This window comes from Megalops cyprinoides, chromosome 10 (genome assembly GCF_013368585.1).
Source record: "Megalops cyprinoides isolate fMegCyp1 chromosome 10, fMegCyp1.pri, whole genome shotgun sequence".
Lineage (NCBI taxonomy): Eukaryota > Metazoa > Chordata > Actinopteri > Elopiformes > Megalopidae > Megalops > Megalops cyprinoides.
In genome coordinates this window covers 4,499,448-4,517,883 of record NC_050592.1, presented here as the reverse complement: position 1 = coordinate 4,517,883, position 18,436 = coordinate 4,499,448, and the positions used below count along the sequence as shown (strand labels likewise).

Below are 18,436 nucleotides of genomic sequence, written 5' to 3'. Positions count from 1 at the left end.
TTCCACAGTAATAATGTCATGCAATAGAGAAACGTTGACAGAACACTGAGAAATTTGTCAATGGCCTGTACGTTTAGGAAATATATCAATTTTAAGCAGCTTGCTACTGTTTAAAAAAATAGTTTGTGTTATACAATTAATCTTAGTTTAAAAAAAAAAGAAAAAGAATCAGGAAGTTGCAACTGAACAAATTTGGTTGGGTAAAAATGATCAATTAAATTGCTTCATTAAAATTAATGCTTTTCAAACATTTTCTCAGTTCATCAAAGCAGCTGTCCTTGTGTATAATGTCTCATGTCATTCTATTGCGACCTGAGCAAGCCCTATTGGCAGACACCTGCCCACAGGACATGTAACAGGAGGGACAGAGATGGAAAGATGTTATGGAGAAATGGAGCATTGAACAGGTATTCCCAATCTAAAACAAGAAAGCTTTCTAACTCGTTTCACCAGGGAACGTGCCTCCTGACAAAGCCCCTGTCCCTCTCTGTGGGAAAACTGCATGCCTGTGGAAGGTGTGACAAAAAAATAAGTCTTCCGCAGGAAAATGGGTGAACTGTAAAATGTGTCCCGATCGCTGCATTTGTAGTGGAGTCCAACACGGCACGCGCACCTTTTCCACTACGCCGTGAGGCCTGCACCGCTCCACAGCGCTGGGGTCGCTGCTTTCACTTCCTGCTTCCTGCTTCCTTGGGCGGCTTCCTCCCAGAGCTGGACAGCGGACAGCGCCCCCTGCTGGCTGCACCCGTGCACATGCATCAGAGGCCTGCTCGGTTCCCATTTCAAACAGGTGATACTGCACATAAGCAGCCCAATTTAAACTTTGTAAAATTTTTAGCTGTATTTAGAAGTACACAACAAAGATTTTCAAAGAATTAGACTATTGTAAAAGAATCTGACTGTTGTAAGGTTTGGAAGATATCTGAGTGGCTAAAGTGACCTCATCAAAATGCTGTGGCTGTAAGCACTGAAGTGAAGATTTTACATGCCCCTTTGTTACAATAATAATGACAGAGAAATATGTGTTGCATGATCCAAGTCCACCACTGCATTGAAGTGTTCTTATATCTGAGTGCAACGTAATGACATGAGCTAACCATTCAATGACCAAATGCCTCACCCATGAAAACATTCACAGCTAGATACTATGTAGGACCTGTCATGATTGAATTCATGCTGCATTCAACAGTGCAGTAAAAAAATGGTAAAAATTGTAATGAATAACAATGAAATCATTGGTACATTAAAGTTATTTCTGCAGTCCTCCTATGCCTGCAGTGCAAAAAAAAAAATCCCAAAATGAATTAGGCCCAAAAGCCTTGACATGGTGATGTAATTCATTAGAAAGTATTCAATTACCCAAACGTGAAATTAAATAAGCTTTAATTTTGTAGTGGGTAGTGTTCCTGGGCAGTCTGAGCTAATGTTAGCATGCTACTAATTAGCTGTGTGAGTAGTATAATCTGAAGTTGACAGGCCACAGAACCTTGGAGTGCTGAATGGAAGAGAACATAAACATCAAAACACCATAACCCACCACAGAAGTATTTCCGTTTTTTTTCTTCTTTTTACAAAAAGTCTTTTTTTAAAACACTGAGTAATCATTCTCAATCTCGCTTCCATTGCGAGTGAGTTTAGCATTCCTGTAACGAGTGGGTGGGCAGGGGCTAGTCATCATCTGGGCAGCCACTGAAGCAGGCGTGTGGGTCTTCAAATCTTCCGACCGTGGAATGAAGACTGTGAAATGACATCACAAAGCCCCGTGACAACTCTGCCAGGAATTTTCCAGGCATATTCTGTGGGTCAGTTCAAAGCTATTCAGGGCCTTTAGCAGCTAAATGATCTATACAAACAGGTCCTATTTCACCTAGCCCTGAAATAATGATAAATCAAATAGAAATCCTTTTGTGTTAACTATATGATTTGGGCTGATCCTAATACAAACTCAAACATCTGAGAAAATTTGTACTAAATCGAGAAAATTAGCCTGTTGTAGCGTACTGGCCTGGGATGGCAGGATGTTTTCGTACGGGTGGCCGTGACAACGGGTGTCATTCTTCACCTTGCCAGGGGAACCTCCCACCAGCTCCTGGAAGACCCTCTGCAGTTTTGGCAGGCGCTGGGCGGTGGATCCCAGGCCTGGAATCGGCTTAGCGGCGGAGCAACAGAGGAGGCCATTGTCCCGAGCTCATCTCGAGGCCAGGCGCCCAGCCTCGGAGCGCAGTAACCTGCTGGGGCTTCACAGAGAGAGGCAGTGCAACCCGGGCAGCTCTGTGCTGTCCCAGCTGCTTACTCCCAGAAATTCTTACCATTCTGATCCCTGTCCTGTTTGTCAGAGGGGAAAAAAAAAGTTTATTGATGATTATTTTGGATAATAAGGGTTTATCTGACATGTGTCAAATCCAACCCCCCAGCCACTGCCCCCCTTGTGGGACCCTGAGGTCCAATGAGGAGGACCTGCCCTCTGATCCAATCGCTTTCCACCTTCCACTCACCGCCCTGAGGACATGAACAGAGTCCCCACATCCCATCTCACAGCTCCGCGACAGACTGACTGTCACAAAGACTAAAGACATTAGCTCTATACATATATATATATATATATACACACACACACGCACACACATCTATTCTCGTACTGTTATATTATTCTATCACCATGATCCTTATATTCTGGAAATAAAGACAATCTAACTGTAAAGACTGACAGATGTTGCTTGATTGATTGATTGATTGATTGATTTGTGAACATCCCACAGTAGTGACTTCCTGCACTCTCGTGATCTCAACAGCACCCCCTACAGTTTATGTTCAGGTACTGCATGTGTTGTGTCATTTGTTATGAAATCTCCAGTCGGATCCTCATCAACCTAAAAATGAGACCGAAAAATTAAGGACATGTGATATGTGAACAAACAACTAAGGAGTAATGCGAAAGGGAGGTACACTGTGAAATAAATGTCTCCAGTTTAGACAACTTTAAATATGTGTGTGATAGTGGACTTTATATAAAAACTCCCCAATGTACTAATCAAAATGTTTTGACATTTAAAATTTGCTGTATGTTTAGGTAATTTGGTACGGAATTTACTTGGTATGACACAGATTAACTTTTATATATTTAAGTGCTCTGGTAGTTTTTTAAAATGCTCAGCATGAATTACAGTACTTATTTACTCACTGTAAAAACCTTTCAACGCTGCCCTAAATTGAGGCAGAGAAGATTCCACCTCAAGACAGTTATGAAACAAAAAGAAGTAAAATACAAGCAATAGACCCACAGCCCCCAATCCTATTCCTACTGACCCAATCCTCCCAGCTTCACACTTCAGCAGCTTACCTAACCACACTGATTTCTGAAGGAAAACACTGATTGCTGAAAACACTGAAAGCTATTGATTTATCTGTTATTATGCACTTTACTAAGCTGGTGGACAAACAGTGCCAGCTTGTAAATAAAGAGCTGGACTCCACTATTGCAGTCTGAAAGTCAACATGACATTTCACAGCGGAGAAGTGGTAGGGTATTAAATCTGAAAACTGAGGGTGACAGTCCCCCCGCAGACAGCTGCTGCCGTCCCCTGGAATGAGGTACTTCACCGAAATCGTTTCCCAAAAATGCCACTGCGTTTTACAGTTGCATAACATGTAAAAATGAAATTCACTTCTACATAAATGTTTGTATATGAAGACTAAACACATGGAAGTAAACAGACAGAGACACAAGGTTTCAGCAAAGTCTGGTGCAAGTTTTATTGGTTTAGAAACTAGAAACTTGCTCTGTTTCAAATATGCAGGGCAATTGACTGTTGAACCCCCCCTCCCCAATCCCCACCACCCCCCACCACCACCCCTACCCTCCCTGTGACACCCATCCAATCCCAGTACCTTAATTTCAAGTCATAAGAACTTTATCAAAAAGAAGACACACAGGTAATTGACATAGATAATCACTGCATGTTTTAGAAAATCAAAGTAAAAAATAAAAACAACATAAAAGAAGCATTTTTTTATAGTTAAATGTAGCAATAAATACAGACCATATACTTCTTTTCTGTACACGCACATAAGATCTAAGTATTTATTAATATAAAAAATATGACTTCAGTGCATTTTCTTTACAAAGCTTTCTGCTTCTCTTCTTCGAATCTCCCTCTCTGTGGAACGTCCTGCCTTTTACCCTGACGATAAAAAAATGGCCAAAAACTAAAGAGTCTACCATTGCCTGTACCTTCCAGCGCAGTTCAAAAAAAAAAAAAAAACAAAACAAAATATTACTGGAAAAAAAATTCACAGCCTTTTAACTTTATTTTCTATATTTCTAGCAACAAACTCAGACAGAAAAGGCACAATCGACTACATTGTGAATAATACTGGACAATGGACAAAACAAATTGGAATTATTGTTTTCTGTATTGATTTTGGTCATTTACAAATATATCTATATTCATTATACATGTATATTCCAATAGATACGAAGATAGCAAGATAAATAAAGATAGAGGGACAGATAGATTGACAGAAAGAGTATCATCAAAAAGAAAAGGTGCATCTTATTCCAATCCTATATATTGCAGAAGAACAAAAACATACATATAGGTAAACCATAGCAAACATATAAGTAAACAATAGTGTTGGAAATTGTATAAAAACTGAACCATACAAAACATCAAGAACAAAAAAATGTAATAATAAAAAGCTTTAGTGATTCCATAAACAGAATCAGGGGGCGGAGACTGTTAAGTGCTTCCTGTTTTGCTGTCTTTGTTTTTGCTTGCACTGGCCGTGACTCTTCCTCCAACCCCTCCCCCGGCTGATTCTGAGCCACGCCTCCTGCTCCGCCCCCCGGGGGGTCCCTCCCTATCAGAGAGCTGTCTAGTCCTTTGTGTGGGAGGAGCTGGTTGGCTGGAGGAGGGGCCCGGAGACCTTCCTGGACCGGAGCTGCTGTCTGAAGTCTGAGCGTCTGTCGTCTCCGCGACCAAAGTGCTAGTCTGGGAGTAAGTGCGTGAGCTGCCATATTGCTTCATGCCCGTGTCTGTGGGATCTTCCCCACCCATCTGAGAAAGCTGTTTTCTGGGCGGCGTGTGGCCCGCACTGGGCGTGCCCTGCCTCCCCACGCAGAGCCCTGATTGGCTGGTTCCCGCTTCCTCTTCCTGTACCCTGTAGTCCTCGTGAGCGCCGCGCCCGCTCGTCCCCGGGGACGCGCCCCCCTTCCCGCCCGGAGGCCGGCCCGCGCCCTCGCCCCGGAGGGCGGGAAGGGAGGCGGCAGCGGCGGCGGGACCCGGGGCGAGTTTGGGGTGTGAGCTGGGCCAGGGCTGCACCATCTGGATGCCCCCGATGGGGATCATGACATAGGGGGTGCGGGACGGCCGCTGGGAGTGCAGGGGCAGGTGGCTGAAGACGTGGTCCGCGGGCCGCGGTGGGGCGTGGCCCGAAAACTCCCCCAGCGAGGGGGAGAGGCGCAGCGCCGGGGGGAAGAGGGAGGCCTCCGCAAAGACGGGACCCTCCTGCGGAAAGCCGCTCTTCTCCTGCGAAAAGGGGAGGGGAGAGGGGGACAGAACGGAGATTAATCTCGCGCATGGCGTCTCGGGCTGTGTCACCGGCTGCGAGGGGACGCTGTAATTGCAGGTGGGCCGCTGTAATTGCAGGTGAGCCGCAGTGTTAAAAAACAGAGGCGTCAGCGAGGCCGCGCTGGAGAGAACAAACACACAGGCCCCGCTATGCTCAGGCCTCCTGCTTATTTTAAGCTGCATATCTGTTCCTACTAAATGCTCTTTTTTCTCAGTTTTCTCATAAAGGTAAAGAATTACACTGTGTGTGTGTGCGTGTGTGTGTGTGTGTGTGTGTGTGTGTGTGTGTGCGCGCACGCCTATGTGTGCGTGAACATCCGAGTAGCAACAGCTCATTTTGTTTACATCTCATTAAGATTTATTTGGAACGCTTACTTAGTTTAGCTTGGATTAGTTTACTCTAACTCTGTGACAGCAGTGCTAAATGTCAAGAAGACAGTTATCCATAAATGAACATGCAGTAAAATAAAGAGCAAGAAGCCGTAGGTACACAGCCACGTATATAATATAGTAAAGTAAGTAAGGACAATTTTACTGTTATGACATGAAAACCACGTCTTCTCTGAATGTACAACACAATCTATGAAAACACAATGGAAATCACACATGAAGTCACACATATTTCCCTTTTTTGTAGCAAGGATATCATGGCAATCATGCTTAACTATGATGGCAAAAGGAGCTTTCTAAACACTCAGCCTTATTTGAAAATGACAGCGCACACACACATATGCTCAGGGAGCTTATTAACCCAGAGCAGTGTGCGTACCTAAATGGAAAATGTCAGAGACATAAAAACCACAGGGGCCGACAGAGACAGCTGACCTTGCATTTCAGCTCCTAACGATGTGAACCAGGACTGCGCTGTCTGTAGCAGAAGAGAAATAGAGCGTGCTCAGTACCAGGAGACACCCACCTGCTTGCTCTCGATGACCTCGGTGCTGGGCGTGTCCCCCGGGGGCTGGGTGGGAGAGCCGCGGGGTCTGGGGGGGGCTCCGAGAGGCGCGGGGGAGGGCAGGGCGCGTGGGCTGGAGTACCGGCTCGGGGAGAGAGGCCGGAGCGGGGACAGCGGTCGGATGGGGGACAGACCCCTTTCGGGGGACGGGGAGAGGTGGCGGCCGGGAGAGGACAGCTCCAGTCTCGGGGAGGGGCAGCGGAGGGGGGACACCTCCCTCGCGGGGGACAGGCCACGCCCCGGGGACAGGCCACGCCCCGGGGACAGGTGACGCAGCGGGGAGCCCTCGCCACTCGGGGAGAAGGCCCGCGGGGACGCCTCCCAGTGCCGGTGGGAAAACAGCGCCCTCTTGCTGCCCGGGGACGCCGCGCGCCTGCTAGGCCAGAATCTCCTGGGTGACGGGTAGTCCTGCTGGCTGGGGCCAGGCTCTCTCTCCTGGGCTCCGGGGAGGTGGGGCTCGGGGGTGTTCCGCTGCGAGGGCTGCCCGCTGTCAGAGCGCCCCCCGCTGGACAGGCGTGTGTCGGGAGAGCAGGAGGACGGCGGCTCGTCGTGCGAGGACGACTCCTCCTCCTCCTCTTCCTCGTTGTCGTCGTCATCCTCGGAGTCTTCCACGTCGGAGAACTGGTGCTCCTCTTGGTCCTCTGACCCGCCTGCACGCTCCTCACTGCCTCCTGCTGGGAAGAAGGAGGAACTGTCAGGACACCAGCAAAACCTCACACCGGGTACAGCCGAGTTAACTATGGTGTGGTTACCCAATCCTATCCGACACCAACCAGCATCTCTCACCACTCCGCTGCAAACAAGCACGCAGGAACACCTGTACCCGGCACAGAGAACACGACGAGATTTTTGCCGCACAGAGAACACAACGAGATTTTTGCCGCACGAGCCCGAACAAAGGTTACCTTCCATTCAAACTCATCTTAAAAATAGCTGCCAAACAAAAAAATTAAAAAAAAAAAAAAAAAAAAGAAGAGAGAGAGACAAGGCTTTAATTATAATGGAATCGTGTCCTCTCCATTCACAAACTATAGTTACAGCCTTGTGAATGGAGCGGGTTTGAATGGGCCGGCCTTGGTTCTCCCCTCTTCACGCCGCGCTCCACACGCTCTCTCTCTCTCTCCCTCTCTCTCTCTCTTACGCTCTCTCTCTCTCTCTTGCTCTCTCTCTCTCTCTCTCTCTGACGGTGGGAGAGAAGCGTGGCTTTAGGCCCCAGCACTATATTTACTGCCCCGGAGAAAGTGCGGAGGCCGACACGGGAGGTGGGAATGTTTCTCTTTATAGCCGCCGAGGACTTTTTCATCTCCCGCCGCGGCCTTGAGACCATTGTGCGCTGCTTCTGTGGGCTCCCAGAATGCACCGGGGCAAAGCAGGACTCAATGAAACGTTCTGTCAAGTCCTTCTTTATTCATTTTTCCATTTCACTTTTTTTTTTTTTTTTTTGCTTGACAAAGCGGAGCGAATACATTATTTTCCATGATGTAATTTCACTGCCTTTGCCTTACCAAAGCCACCAGCTGTTAAAAAAAAAAGAAAAAAAAAGTTTGGAGGGGAAAATTAAAGCTCTGTTACAGTGTGTGTAATCTTGGCAGAGTTTGGGGAAAAAATACATTAATATGGGAAGCAGCTCTGTGCTGGGGCTGTGTTGGTGAGACAGTAATGAGATGAGTTCTGAGGGAAAGATGATGGTTTTCATCACTGCTGGAGAGTGAGCTGAAATGCACTGCTTTTGAAAGGAGCATATGGGAGAGTGTCGTCTGTCTTCTGCCTGTTTACTGGGTGGTGGAGTGATACAGAGAGTGTGACCGCTTTCAGGGGAGCTAAAGGACTATTTGCTGACTCAGACCCCCCGACCTTTTCCTCACTCGCCCCTGTCTCTGTATCCTTCCACCCTCCCCACTGCTGACAAAGATAGTGCACTGTTGAGAATACACACACACACACACACAAACACACACACACACACACACACACAATGTGGCTTCCTGACAACCACCGCAGGTCATAAGGAAGAGGGCAAGTCGGTTTAACTGTCAATCAACCAAGCGGAGTGAAAAGGGTCCCACCTCCTTCCTCGGCCTCCAGCTCGTCCAGGGAGGACCCAGAAACCCCTATTTCCTGGCACTTCTTCCCATGAGCCTTTGATTTCATGTGTTTAGTGAGGTTCCCTGGAGGACAACAGAACAAGAGCTCGATTTGTGATTTAAAACTGAAAAAAACATACCACACTGCAGGAGATAATTGCCTGTGGCAGGGTACAGCCTGGGTATAGCAGAGTATGCCCTGTAACTGTGGGCCTCAGGGCTGCAGTATATGGGAGCGGCCATGTGGGGGCGCTCTCCTCACCTTTGGTTTTGAAGGCGAAGTTGCAGTGCTTGCAGACGTAGGGCCTGACGTCGGTGTGGGTGCGGATGTGCTTCTTCAGCATGCTGGGCTTCTTGCAGCGAATCCCACACTCCTCACACACGTACTTCCCCCGCCCCCGGCCACGCACATACACATACTCCTCATTGGACTTATAACTGCGGGGGAGAGAGAGAGAGGGAGAGCGGGGGGGAGATAGAGAGAGAAGAGGGAGAGAGAGAGAAGGGGGAGGGAGAGAGAGAGAGGGAGAGAAGAAGGGGGAGAAAAAGAGGGAGGGAGAGTGAGAGAGGGAGAAAGAGAGAGATGAGAGAGTAAGCAGGTAGGGAGAGAAAGGGGGGATAGAAAGAGAGAAAAAGAGAGAGAGAGAGAGAGAGAGAGAGAGAGAGAGAGAGGGAAGGAGAGAGAGAGACAGAGACATTGTGAATCAACACTGCTGGGAAACAGAGGATGAAAGTGAAAGCAGGGGGGATGGTGGGAGACAGATGGATGAGTGGACGTGTGGGGGAGGAGAAGAGAAAAAAGGACAGAAGGTGAGAGGGAGGGAGAGGGAGAGGGAGAGAGAGAGAGAGGGAGAGGGAGGGTGACTGAAAAGAGAGAGGGAATGAGAGGAAAGGAGGGAGGGGGGGAGGAGGAATGAACGAAAGAGAGGGGGACAGAGACCTGAGGAAAGACGTACGCAATGGAAAGAAAGACAAGAGAATAGCCACTTGTTTCGATGAATTCCAACAGTTTTCTGAGAGACCGTCAAACGCGCCAAAACCACCCAACCGCAGCTGGGGAATGTGGGACAGGAGACATGTGCTGTGCTCTGACACAGCATAAGACTGTGCATATGCTTTCTGCTTCTTAACGGCTTCTGCAGTAAAACTGAGACAGACCCTGAAGTGATTTTACATCGCGGCACGCTATGTACTATGTAGGCCACAATGTGGAGGCACCTTCCTCACAGAGAAACACTGAGAGCCACAAACGAGCTAATCCATCTTAGCCATGTTTTTGGCAGGGCCGTGCTGTGATGGTGTCGTTTTCATTCATCGATGATTCACATCGGTGCATGTCTCGCACAAATCGACCCTGGAGAAGATTCATTTACATAAACTCCACAATCTGGAAGGCAATGGGTCGCTGCTGCGGCATCCCTTCTGTAAAGTTATCAGTCTGGCAACACACCAGGTGAGGTCATCACTCCCATGATGCACCAGGTGGAGATATTCAGGCAGGACTCCACTTTCTAAGCTCTCAGAAGGAACACCATGGGGCTCGACACAGGTGAGATTAGGATGTGTTTCTGTCTACACTGCCTTATTTGTGACTTTCTTGAGTTCTTCACTGAAAAAAATCTAAACTCACAACTGGAGGGCCACGGTTCCTCAGACAAACAGCATATCTATTCTGACACAGATGTTCCCTACTATTGTTGCTAAACAGACACACACACACACACACACACACACACACTTGCCAAACAAAAAAGAAAAACATTGGAAAAATATTGCTGTCAGGTGAAAAATGTCAGCATCAGCGACATGCCGCTGCCCGCTTTTGGTCACTGGCTCTGCGGGAAATCACATGACTTCCCCCAGCGAATCCCGGCGGAGCAGGCGGGCCGTCGCTGGCAGCGTCCGGGAGGGCGGAGCCGGTTCCGCTGGCTGTCAGCGAGCGCATGAACAGCAGGTGATTGACACCCGCGCTGGGATTTCTTCTCTCACGGCCTGTCACAACACGAGCTGCCTCTCCCTCCCCTCCACTCCCCTCCCAAACTCCCGTTTGGGAACCTTTTACCTCGGCTGGCAGACCACCAGGCCAGACAAGACAGGCGCTCTTTTTCTGTGCCTCACAGCAGCTTAAAGAGACATTGTTCCCGTTTTCGAGGGGGCGGAGGACACCTCGGCTAACAGGAATCTCTCTTCGTTCCATACAGCTACACACCCGCCCCCCTGCCCAAACTCCCACGTATCTACGTTCGAAAGGCAGTAACTAAACTTCAGCTTCGCATCGTGGAGCTGGTGTCATTGGGTGATGGATAGTTCAGCGGAGGGAGGGAGGGATTTCATAGCCCAGCAGCCAATCAGGCAGAGGAATTACACACACACATGCACATGCACACACACATGCAAGCGTGCGCACACACACACACACACACACACACACACACACACACACACACACACACAAACACACACAGGTGTACACACACACGCCCACATGCTAACACACCCGTGTATGTTGCGTGACTCTAGCCTCTGGGGTTTGCAGTTGCGGCTCACGGCTGCAGCCGGGACACTCACAACGATGACGGCCGTCGCTCCGGGCAGCGAGGTGTCGTCTCACGCTGTGCAGGCTCTCCCGTCTGCCACACGGCCCGCGCTGTCAGGCCTGTCTGCGCCGGCGTGAGACGCCGAGCCAGCTCACACCAGCTCACACACGCCGTAACATTCTAACAACGCTGCACCAACGTTGTGACGATGCTGGCCGTCAGTCTCGCATACACCCCCCCACACACAGATCTTACACAGCTCACACCAGCTCACACACGCTGTAACATTCTAACAACGCTGCACCAACGTTGTGACGATGCTGGCCGTCAGTCTTGCATACACCCCCCCACACACACACAGATCTTACAGTTTGGACTTTATATGACAGGCACTTATCACCAGCAGCTGTAGGGGGGGGTGCTTACAGCTTAGGGGTATAGACTAGATGCTAGGTTGTGGGTTCGAATCCCAGGTTTAACTCTGCAGGTAGACCCTAAAATGACCCCTACTGTGGCCATGGGTGTCTGAATGCAGGTCCTCCAGGAAAAAGGGTGCGGTCAAGGAAAATGTATGTAACGTAGCTATGTGCCCTCACAACACTCCAACCAAAATTCACACTGCCCCCCCCTTGTGAGATCCTGGCAGTTTTTTCCTCCTCTCTGCTTAATATCCGCCCTTATTCACCTGATGTTTTTTTTCCATACGTCAATTTACACAGCTGGGCTTTTTGCTGGTGCTCCGGCTTGTGTTTCTTGGTCGGAGGCACCACAGACACTGGAGGGACGTGAACCCGTACCCCACTCTCTGTCCACAGCGCGCACGTCCAGAGCTCCCACACTGGGGGCCCCTGTCACCGCCCTGGAACCCAGCCCAAAAACAGGGGTGTGCCCCCTCTCCTACTCCCCCCCCCCAACCTCCACCCCCCCCGCCCCTCACCAGGATCCACAGCTCCCAGGGTCCCTTTTCTGGTTTCCCTCACGGTCTCCACAACAAGCTAACCTTTATCGTTCCAGCTCCTCCCGCCCCTAGCCCCCCCCTCCCCCTCGCCCCTCGCCGCCTCCGCCACCCATTCTAAACACGGCCAGCCTGGAAAATTCAGCCTTTGTCCCCAGGCCCGGGAGACCCTGCCAACAACAACAGCAGCAAAGGGCAGGGAAAGCCTGGCCCCAGCCAACCGCCCGAAATAAACCGTGTGCGCATTGATGGGGGGAAAAGAAGGAAAAACAAGCTATGCCACACTCCAGATATAGCCGCCTTCTCTGGCTCTATAAAAGTCATGTTTACGACTTGTTTATTAATATTTACTGAGGATTATTTTTATTTCTTAGCCTTGGTCGGGCCACTAATCTTGTAAACTCCAAAATGGACTTTTTTTTTTATTCCTCTCTCCCAAAAACGTTAAGTGCTCTTACAAAAAAGTGATTTTTCTCAGTTTATTCTAAGACACATTTGCTGTGTGTGGGTAAGCTTTATCACCTACCATTTTTATAAATCATATTTTGAAACGGATTACTAAGTAAATATTAGATGTGTAGTATGTGTGCGCACACAGTGTGTACAGTGTACAGCTCAGAGTGTAAAGGATATTCAACACACTGTTTACATGAGAGGCCTGTACAGGCATATTAATTTACTGTATAGTAACAGTTCAGAGTGTTCAGTAAGGCCTGTAGCATTATGGGAACTCAAACTGCCCCATACAGGCCGGCTGTTTCAAATTCAAACCATTACATTACATTACATGCTATTAGCAGACACTCTTATCCAGAGCAACTTCCAGCACAATAGAACATAAAAGTATTCAGAAGTTAAGAGAGCAACAGTGTAAAATCAGTCTAACAACCATCCCAGACCAGTGAGTGTGACTGTAACGCCATCCAAGCCCAATCACAAGTTAACTTGTGCACTCTGACCATACATCAGCCAGTAAGCCAATTAAAAAGTGCTTGATTTCTGAGCGATCGCTGCTCTCCCCATGCAAATCACGCAGTGATGAGCTGCTTCCCGAAACCTGAAGACAACGGCGTGGATGTGCTGTAATGAAAACAGCGCTCCGACTCGAACCCGAGATCTCTATCTTCTGTTGTCCACCAGCAGGCCGTGAACGAGCAGATCGCAGGATATCTGTCACCGATAAACTGTCCCGCTGCCCCCGCCGCCGCCGCCGCCGCCGCCGTGGGGGGGGGGGGGGGGGGGGCGCGACACGTCACCGTTAGTCACCGCTGACTCAGCCTTCCCGGAGCGACGCCAGGCCGCCGCGTTGCCACGGAAACCGTGTCAGAACGCGCAGATGGCCGTCTTCGCCCCGCGTTCGCAGATGAGATTCGGGGGGCACGCTGTTTGTTTTTTTTTTCTTTTCGCCGCATCCATCTGATCCCGCCCGGTTTAACCATCGGTGGCCCGGGCTCCGCTCGGACAAAGCAGCGGGCGAAGTGAACCCGTGGATCAGCCGCCACCTGAAATCTCAACTTCGCTCTTTATCTGTCAGATGACGCTTTAGCGCTACAGTACTGGGGCAGACAGGTCGTGGAAAAGCCCTGTCCGCACTCAGATTAAAAGCAGAGATTAAAAAAAGGCACCTCCCCGCTGCGTACCTCTCGATTGCCGCAGATGGTGGACACCTGCTAGCATTGTCCTTTCCTAAGTGCGCCACTTTCCAGAAAACATTCTTTGTTACAACATCTGTTTTTCCAACTAATTATTTCTATTAGCTCAGTGACTTAAATAGCTTACATCTTACATGTTGCTCATTTTTACAGCTGCATGTGCACAGAAGCAGCCCGGGTTAAGCACATTGCTCCAGGGACTAATGGTAGATCCCCAGGAGAAAACGAACTCACAACCTCCTGGTGCCAAGCTCTGATCATTAATTGCTGGGAATGCCTCCAGCCCCAGATGTTTGTTGCATATCTACCAGATGTATGAGCTCATGTATGAGCATGTTATAGAAACAAAACTGGTTCCAGCCCATATACAGCTGATCAACTGGATCTGAATGAAAGCATACAGTTTGTTAGAAAAACATAACATAAAATATGTTTTGGTATTTATAGAAATTGTGCTGCGAGTACTATACATTAAAATGAGGTCAGTTTCAGAAAGTATGGAAAATGGTAAAGACTGGGACTGAATGTGTGTCTATGTGTGTGTGTGTGTGTGTGTGTGTGTGTGCACGCATACACCTCAGTGTGTAAACCATCTATGCAACATGCATGTGCTCTGTGAGCATCAGACCGGTGGCATAATTGACACGGGCACACTGTGGACACCTCTGTGACCTCAGGACCCCATCCCAGACCTACCCATCTCTTCTTCACCACTGTCACCATCCAGCTCAGTATTTCAGCTTGGCTTCTACTCAACCCAAGTCCTTCAAAGCATCTCAAACTACATACACGTTTTTTTGTTTGAGTTCTTTCTTCTGGCAAGAGTGCTGTTAACAGACATGACAGATTTACGGCTAAAACTCTATCAGTGCAGCCAAGATGACCACTCACCAGCCCCCTGATCCCGACAGTGCTGTGCGTGTGTGTGTGTGTGTGTAACCTATAAAATACAAACTCAATTTGTGATAAAAATACACAGATATGCTGAAAGGATGGGGAATTGATGGAAACCAGTCTACCTCTTTGATGACAGCCCGTTTCTCTGTGCCCAGATTCTGCCCTCCACATCACAGAGAGCTGCAAGGAGGAGAGAGGGAGAGAGGGAGAGAGAGAGAGAGAGAGAGAAAGAGAGAGACGCAGGGAGTAGAGAGTAAGCGGAGGGCCAACGGAAAAGGAAAAAAGGATGAGGCAGACAAAAGAGGAGGCCGCAGAGATAAAAGGGAGAGGAGAGGAGGTGTGGAGAGACAGAGATGTCGAAAAACAGAGGCTGTGGAGACAGTGGTGAGTGGGGAGGACAGGAGAGAGGGATGGGGAGAAGGGGAGGTGTGCCAGAGAGAGACGAACAGCAAAAGAAGAGAGGAGGGGGCTGTTTTCTGTCGCCTGTGAAGAAGCGGAGCGCTTTGCCTAGCAAAGCGAGCCCTGAAACTGCGTCTGCATGTGATAAATATGCCTAATTAACGGCAGAGCTTCGTTATCTTCTGTCAGTCAGCAACATCTTCATCTTACGCTTTTTCCTCCCCAGATACAACACACTCTCTCTCTCCCTCTCTCTCCCTCTCTCTCTCTCTCTCTTTCTCTCTCTCTCTCTCTGTCTCAAGCTGTTGGCCATGTCTTCTGCTTCCCCCTCCCTCTCTCCTTCTGTTTTCCAAGTCCATTTTCCCTCTCTCTTTCTCCTCCTCCGTTTCTCACATGCGCCTGCAGCTTCACACCATCTTTCTCTTTCTTCACTTGTCTGTCACTCCTGTCTGGAGCCATGCTGAAAACCCAGACCCGACCTCTTTAAAAACCTAAGCTGTTGCTGCCCCGAGATGTTACAGTGAGGCTGGGGGGAAGAGGGGGGGGCTTTTTCCCCCACTCAGAAAAACACCTCAGTGTAGGCCAGTCTTTTTCCCGCAACAAGGTCACCAGGTCTGAAAGACCCCATCCCCCTGCCCCCCCACCACCACCCCTCCCCCCGCCCCACCCCTTTGCGATGGAGCCCAGCTGCGCGTTATGTAACAGAAATCAACATGGAGCTCTCTGTCAAACACAGTCCCTCTCCAGACTCCGGGCTGCTGCACAGACCAGCCTCTGTTGGCTGGGACTACAGACTTCAACACCTGCCACCAGTGGGGTGGGGTGGGTGGGGGGGGGGGGGGGGGGGGCTTTGTACTTTGAGCGCGGCTCGGACGAGACGTCAGGCGCGAAAACGCTTTCACAAGGTACGCGTGCCGAGATTCGCGGTAATTAGCCGGCTGTCTCGCTCCCGAAACTGCCACCGACTGACTTCCCTCTCCCTCAGGAGCCGCAGAGACGGAACGAACACCGGGCGAAATGCTGCCTTTTTGACGCTGTTCCGGAAACTTCAAGGGGTTGCGTCTCGTCGTCAAACAGATTAGCAAAGCAGACAGAATAACTTATCGAAAAACCAACTGAGGGGCGTGCTTTGTTCTTCCCTGACCCCCCTGCCCCCTCCCTGAAATGATGTATCTTTTACTAACTTTTCCCTATTCGCGCCCCCCTAGGGACATCCTGCCAGCGAAACTGAGTCCCCCCCCGGGGTTTGCTGTCCCTGCCAGTTACCCTGTCACTCTCCGCAGAATCACTGCTGAAACCCGCCAAAGCACCACACGGCTGGGGACCCTCCTCCACAACTTCAAAGACATAAACCGAAAAACAATATATATATATATATATATAAAAAGAAACATACTCCGGTGACCAAAAAGAGAAGCACGCCACACAAAATGGCCAGACACTCAAAAAAACAAACAAAAAAAAACTGACATTCAAAATGGAGGACGGCAAAAACCAGGAGCATTATAACATATGAAATGTAGTTTAAAAATGAGGTTAAATTTTTGGTAGGAAATTCAGAGGGAGATAGCTGAGATGCTGTAGTGTATATCTGTGGGGAGCAGTGTGGAGTTCGGGTTTAGGCACCGGTTTTAATGCATTTCTGGAAGACATGGGTAAGATATACGCCCAAAAGGGGGAGATGGGTTGTTCATGAGAAAATATTAAACCCAAAGCATGAGTCATTTATCGGTCACACTTTAAGGGCCAACTACTTGATCTACCACCTGTAAAGTCTACCAAGCATGTACCTCAGATTTAATTTTCACATTTTTATTGATGTGCCTTACAAAATGTGACACCAAATTTCAAGATACAGATTATGCACATTATTTCACAGCTTGAAAATGTCTGTTCAATGACAATGGAAAGTTAAGTAATGGATGTGACTCCGAGCGTACACTTTAGTGACCTTGAACGGCCCGAGTTAAAATAATTACATTATGCTGGGCAATAGGTAAAATGTAAGCAAGGTACTTCCTTTCAGAGGAGCATGTCTGCTGCGCAAACAAAACATTGAGATGATAATAAAGGTCAGGCGGAACCAATGGCTAAGCGGTTGTGAGGCAGTGGGGACAGAGTAACACTGCGCGCCACTGTATCTCCTGTATCTCCTGCCCAGACCCTGGCACCACCCAGATAAATGAGGTAAACATCCAGCCGCTGCTATTTAGACACATCTATTAGACGGTTTATTTTTGGCCCCATGCAGAAGGGCAGGAGCCCACAGTTATTTCCTTGTGCAAAGAGCTCCTCAGCAAGCAAGGACATTTTTCCCCCAAAGCAGCTGTCCGCGGGGACACCCAGACCAAAGAGACTTGAGAATAATGGAGCTGTTTCCCCAGCTGCAGCCCCTTACCGTAATTTCAGCGGAGGACATGGTACGGTATTGCAAGGTTTCGTGTTACTTGTGTGTACTGCTCAACTTTCAAGAGATACTTTCGATCAACACAAAAAAAAAATCAATTGGTTTTTGGTTTTTCGCTCGGTGGTCGAAAAACACAAAGAATCCAAAGACTGGATTCAGATGCGGATTTCTTCTTTTTTTTTGCAGGGAGGAAACACACACACTAAGAGGATATTGTTGTGGGTTTCCAGACTGAAATCTCTTTTCTATATGCGCATATGGTATGCATATCAGTCATAATTTGGGGGCATAAGAAAGGTCGCGGTTTGGGATAGCTGGAACCCCCCCCCACTGGCCTTTGCTCTCTCGCTTACCCGCCCTCGAAGATCCGGATGCGGGACGGCTCGCCGCGTTTCGACGTGGAGGGCGCCTCGTCGTCCCTCTTCCCCTTCTTCTCCTCCTCCTTCTCGGAGGGCGCCGCCTCCTTCACTTCGACGGGGACGCTCGGCTGGGTGGAACGTACCTACACTCAAGACAGACAGGCAGATTCACCAACCCTAACTCAGCGCCACCCAGGGGAAGCCAAGAAGAGAAACCTTACAGAGAACCATGCAGGCCGAGGGACACATGCTGTATCATTACTACATGTATAGAAATCATGCTTTCACTTCACAACCCGATTTACAAAAAGTGACAAATTTGCCTGGAGTGCACTGCACAAGATTTGCAACTGAATGTTCATTAAGCAAACAGAAAGAAACATTCCTTCTTAATGAAAAAAGTGAAAATAATTTCAAAATAGTTTCCTTAAAAAAAGTCAGTAAAGCCATTGTGATTCAGCATTGATCATGTAGCAAACTAGCGCTAGTCGTGATTTAATATTCAGACTTTAAATGCAAGTTATGGTATTAGATATTAGTTAACAATCTAATGGTTCCAGGTTCTACTTTTCTTTAAGGGTGGACGTTTTTTCACCCAAATCTAATTTAACTGAAAGCAGA

General features: G+C 48.7%; 1 protein-coding gene across 4 annotated transcripts in view; it reads right to left on the bottom strand.

Annotated features, from left to right (window-relative positions):
• Positions 1-4,641: 4,641 nt before the first annotated feature.
• LOC118784563 (transcription factor HIVEP3) overlaps positions 4,642-18,436 on the bottom strand; it is a 112,146-nt gene continuing 98,351 nt past the window's right edge. For 3 of the 4 annotated variants that reach the window (XM_036538854.1, XM_036538857.1, XM_036538856.1), the window contains 5 exons: positions 17,810-17,958; positions 8,872-9,047; positions 8,592-8,693; positions 6,487-7,199; positions 4,642-5,528 (listed from right to left, as the gene is read on the bottom strand). In XM_036538854.1, coding sequence (XP_036394747.1) covers positions 4,740-5,528; positions 6,487-7,199; positions 8,592-8,693; positions 8,872-9,047; positions 17,810-17,958 — 1,929 coding nt within the window. In that variant the 3' untranslated portion in view covers positions 4,642-4,739. The remainder of the gene's footprint in view (positions 5,529-6,486; positions 7,200-8,591; positions 8,694-8,871; positions 9,048-17,809; positions 17,959-18,436) is intronic. The other variant, XM_036538858.1, reaches the window with a different exon arrangement.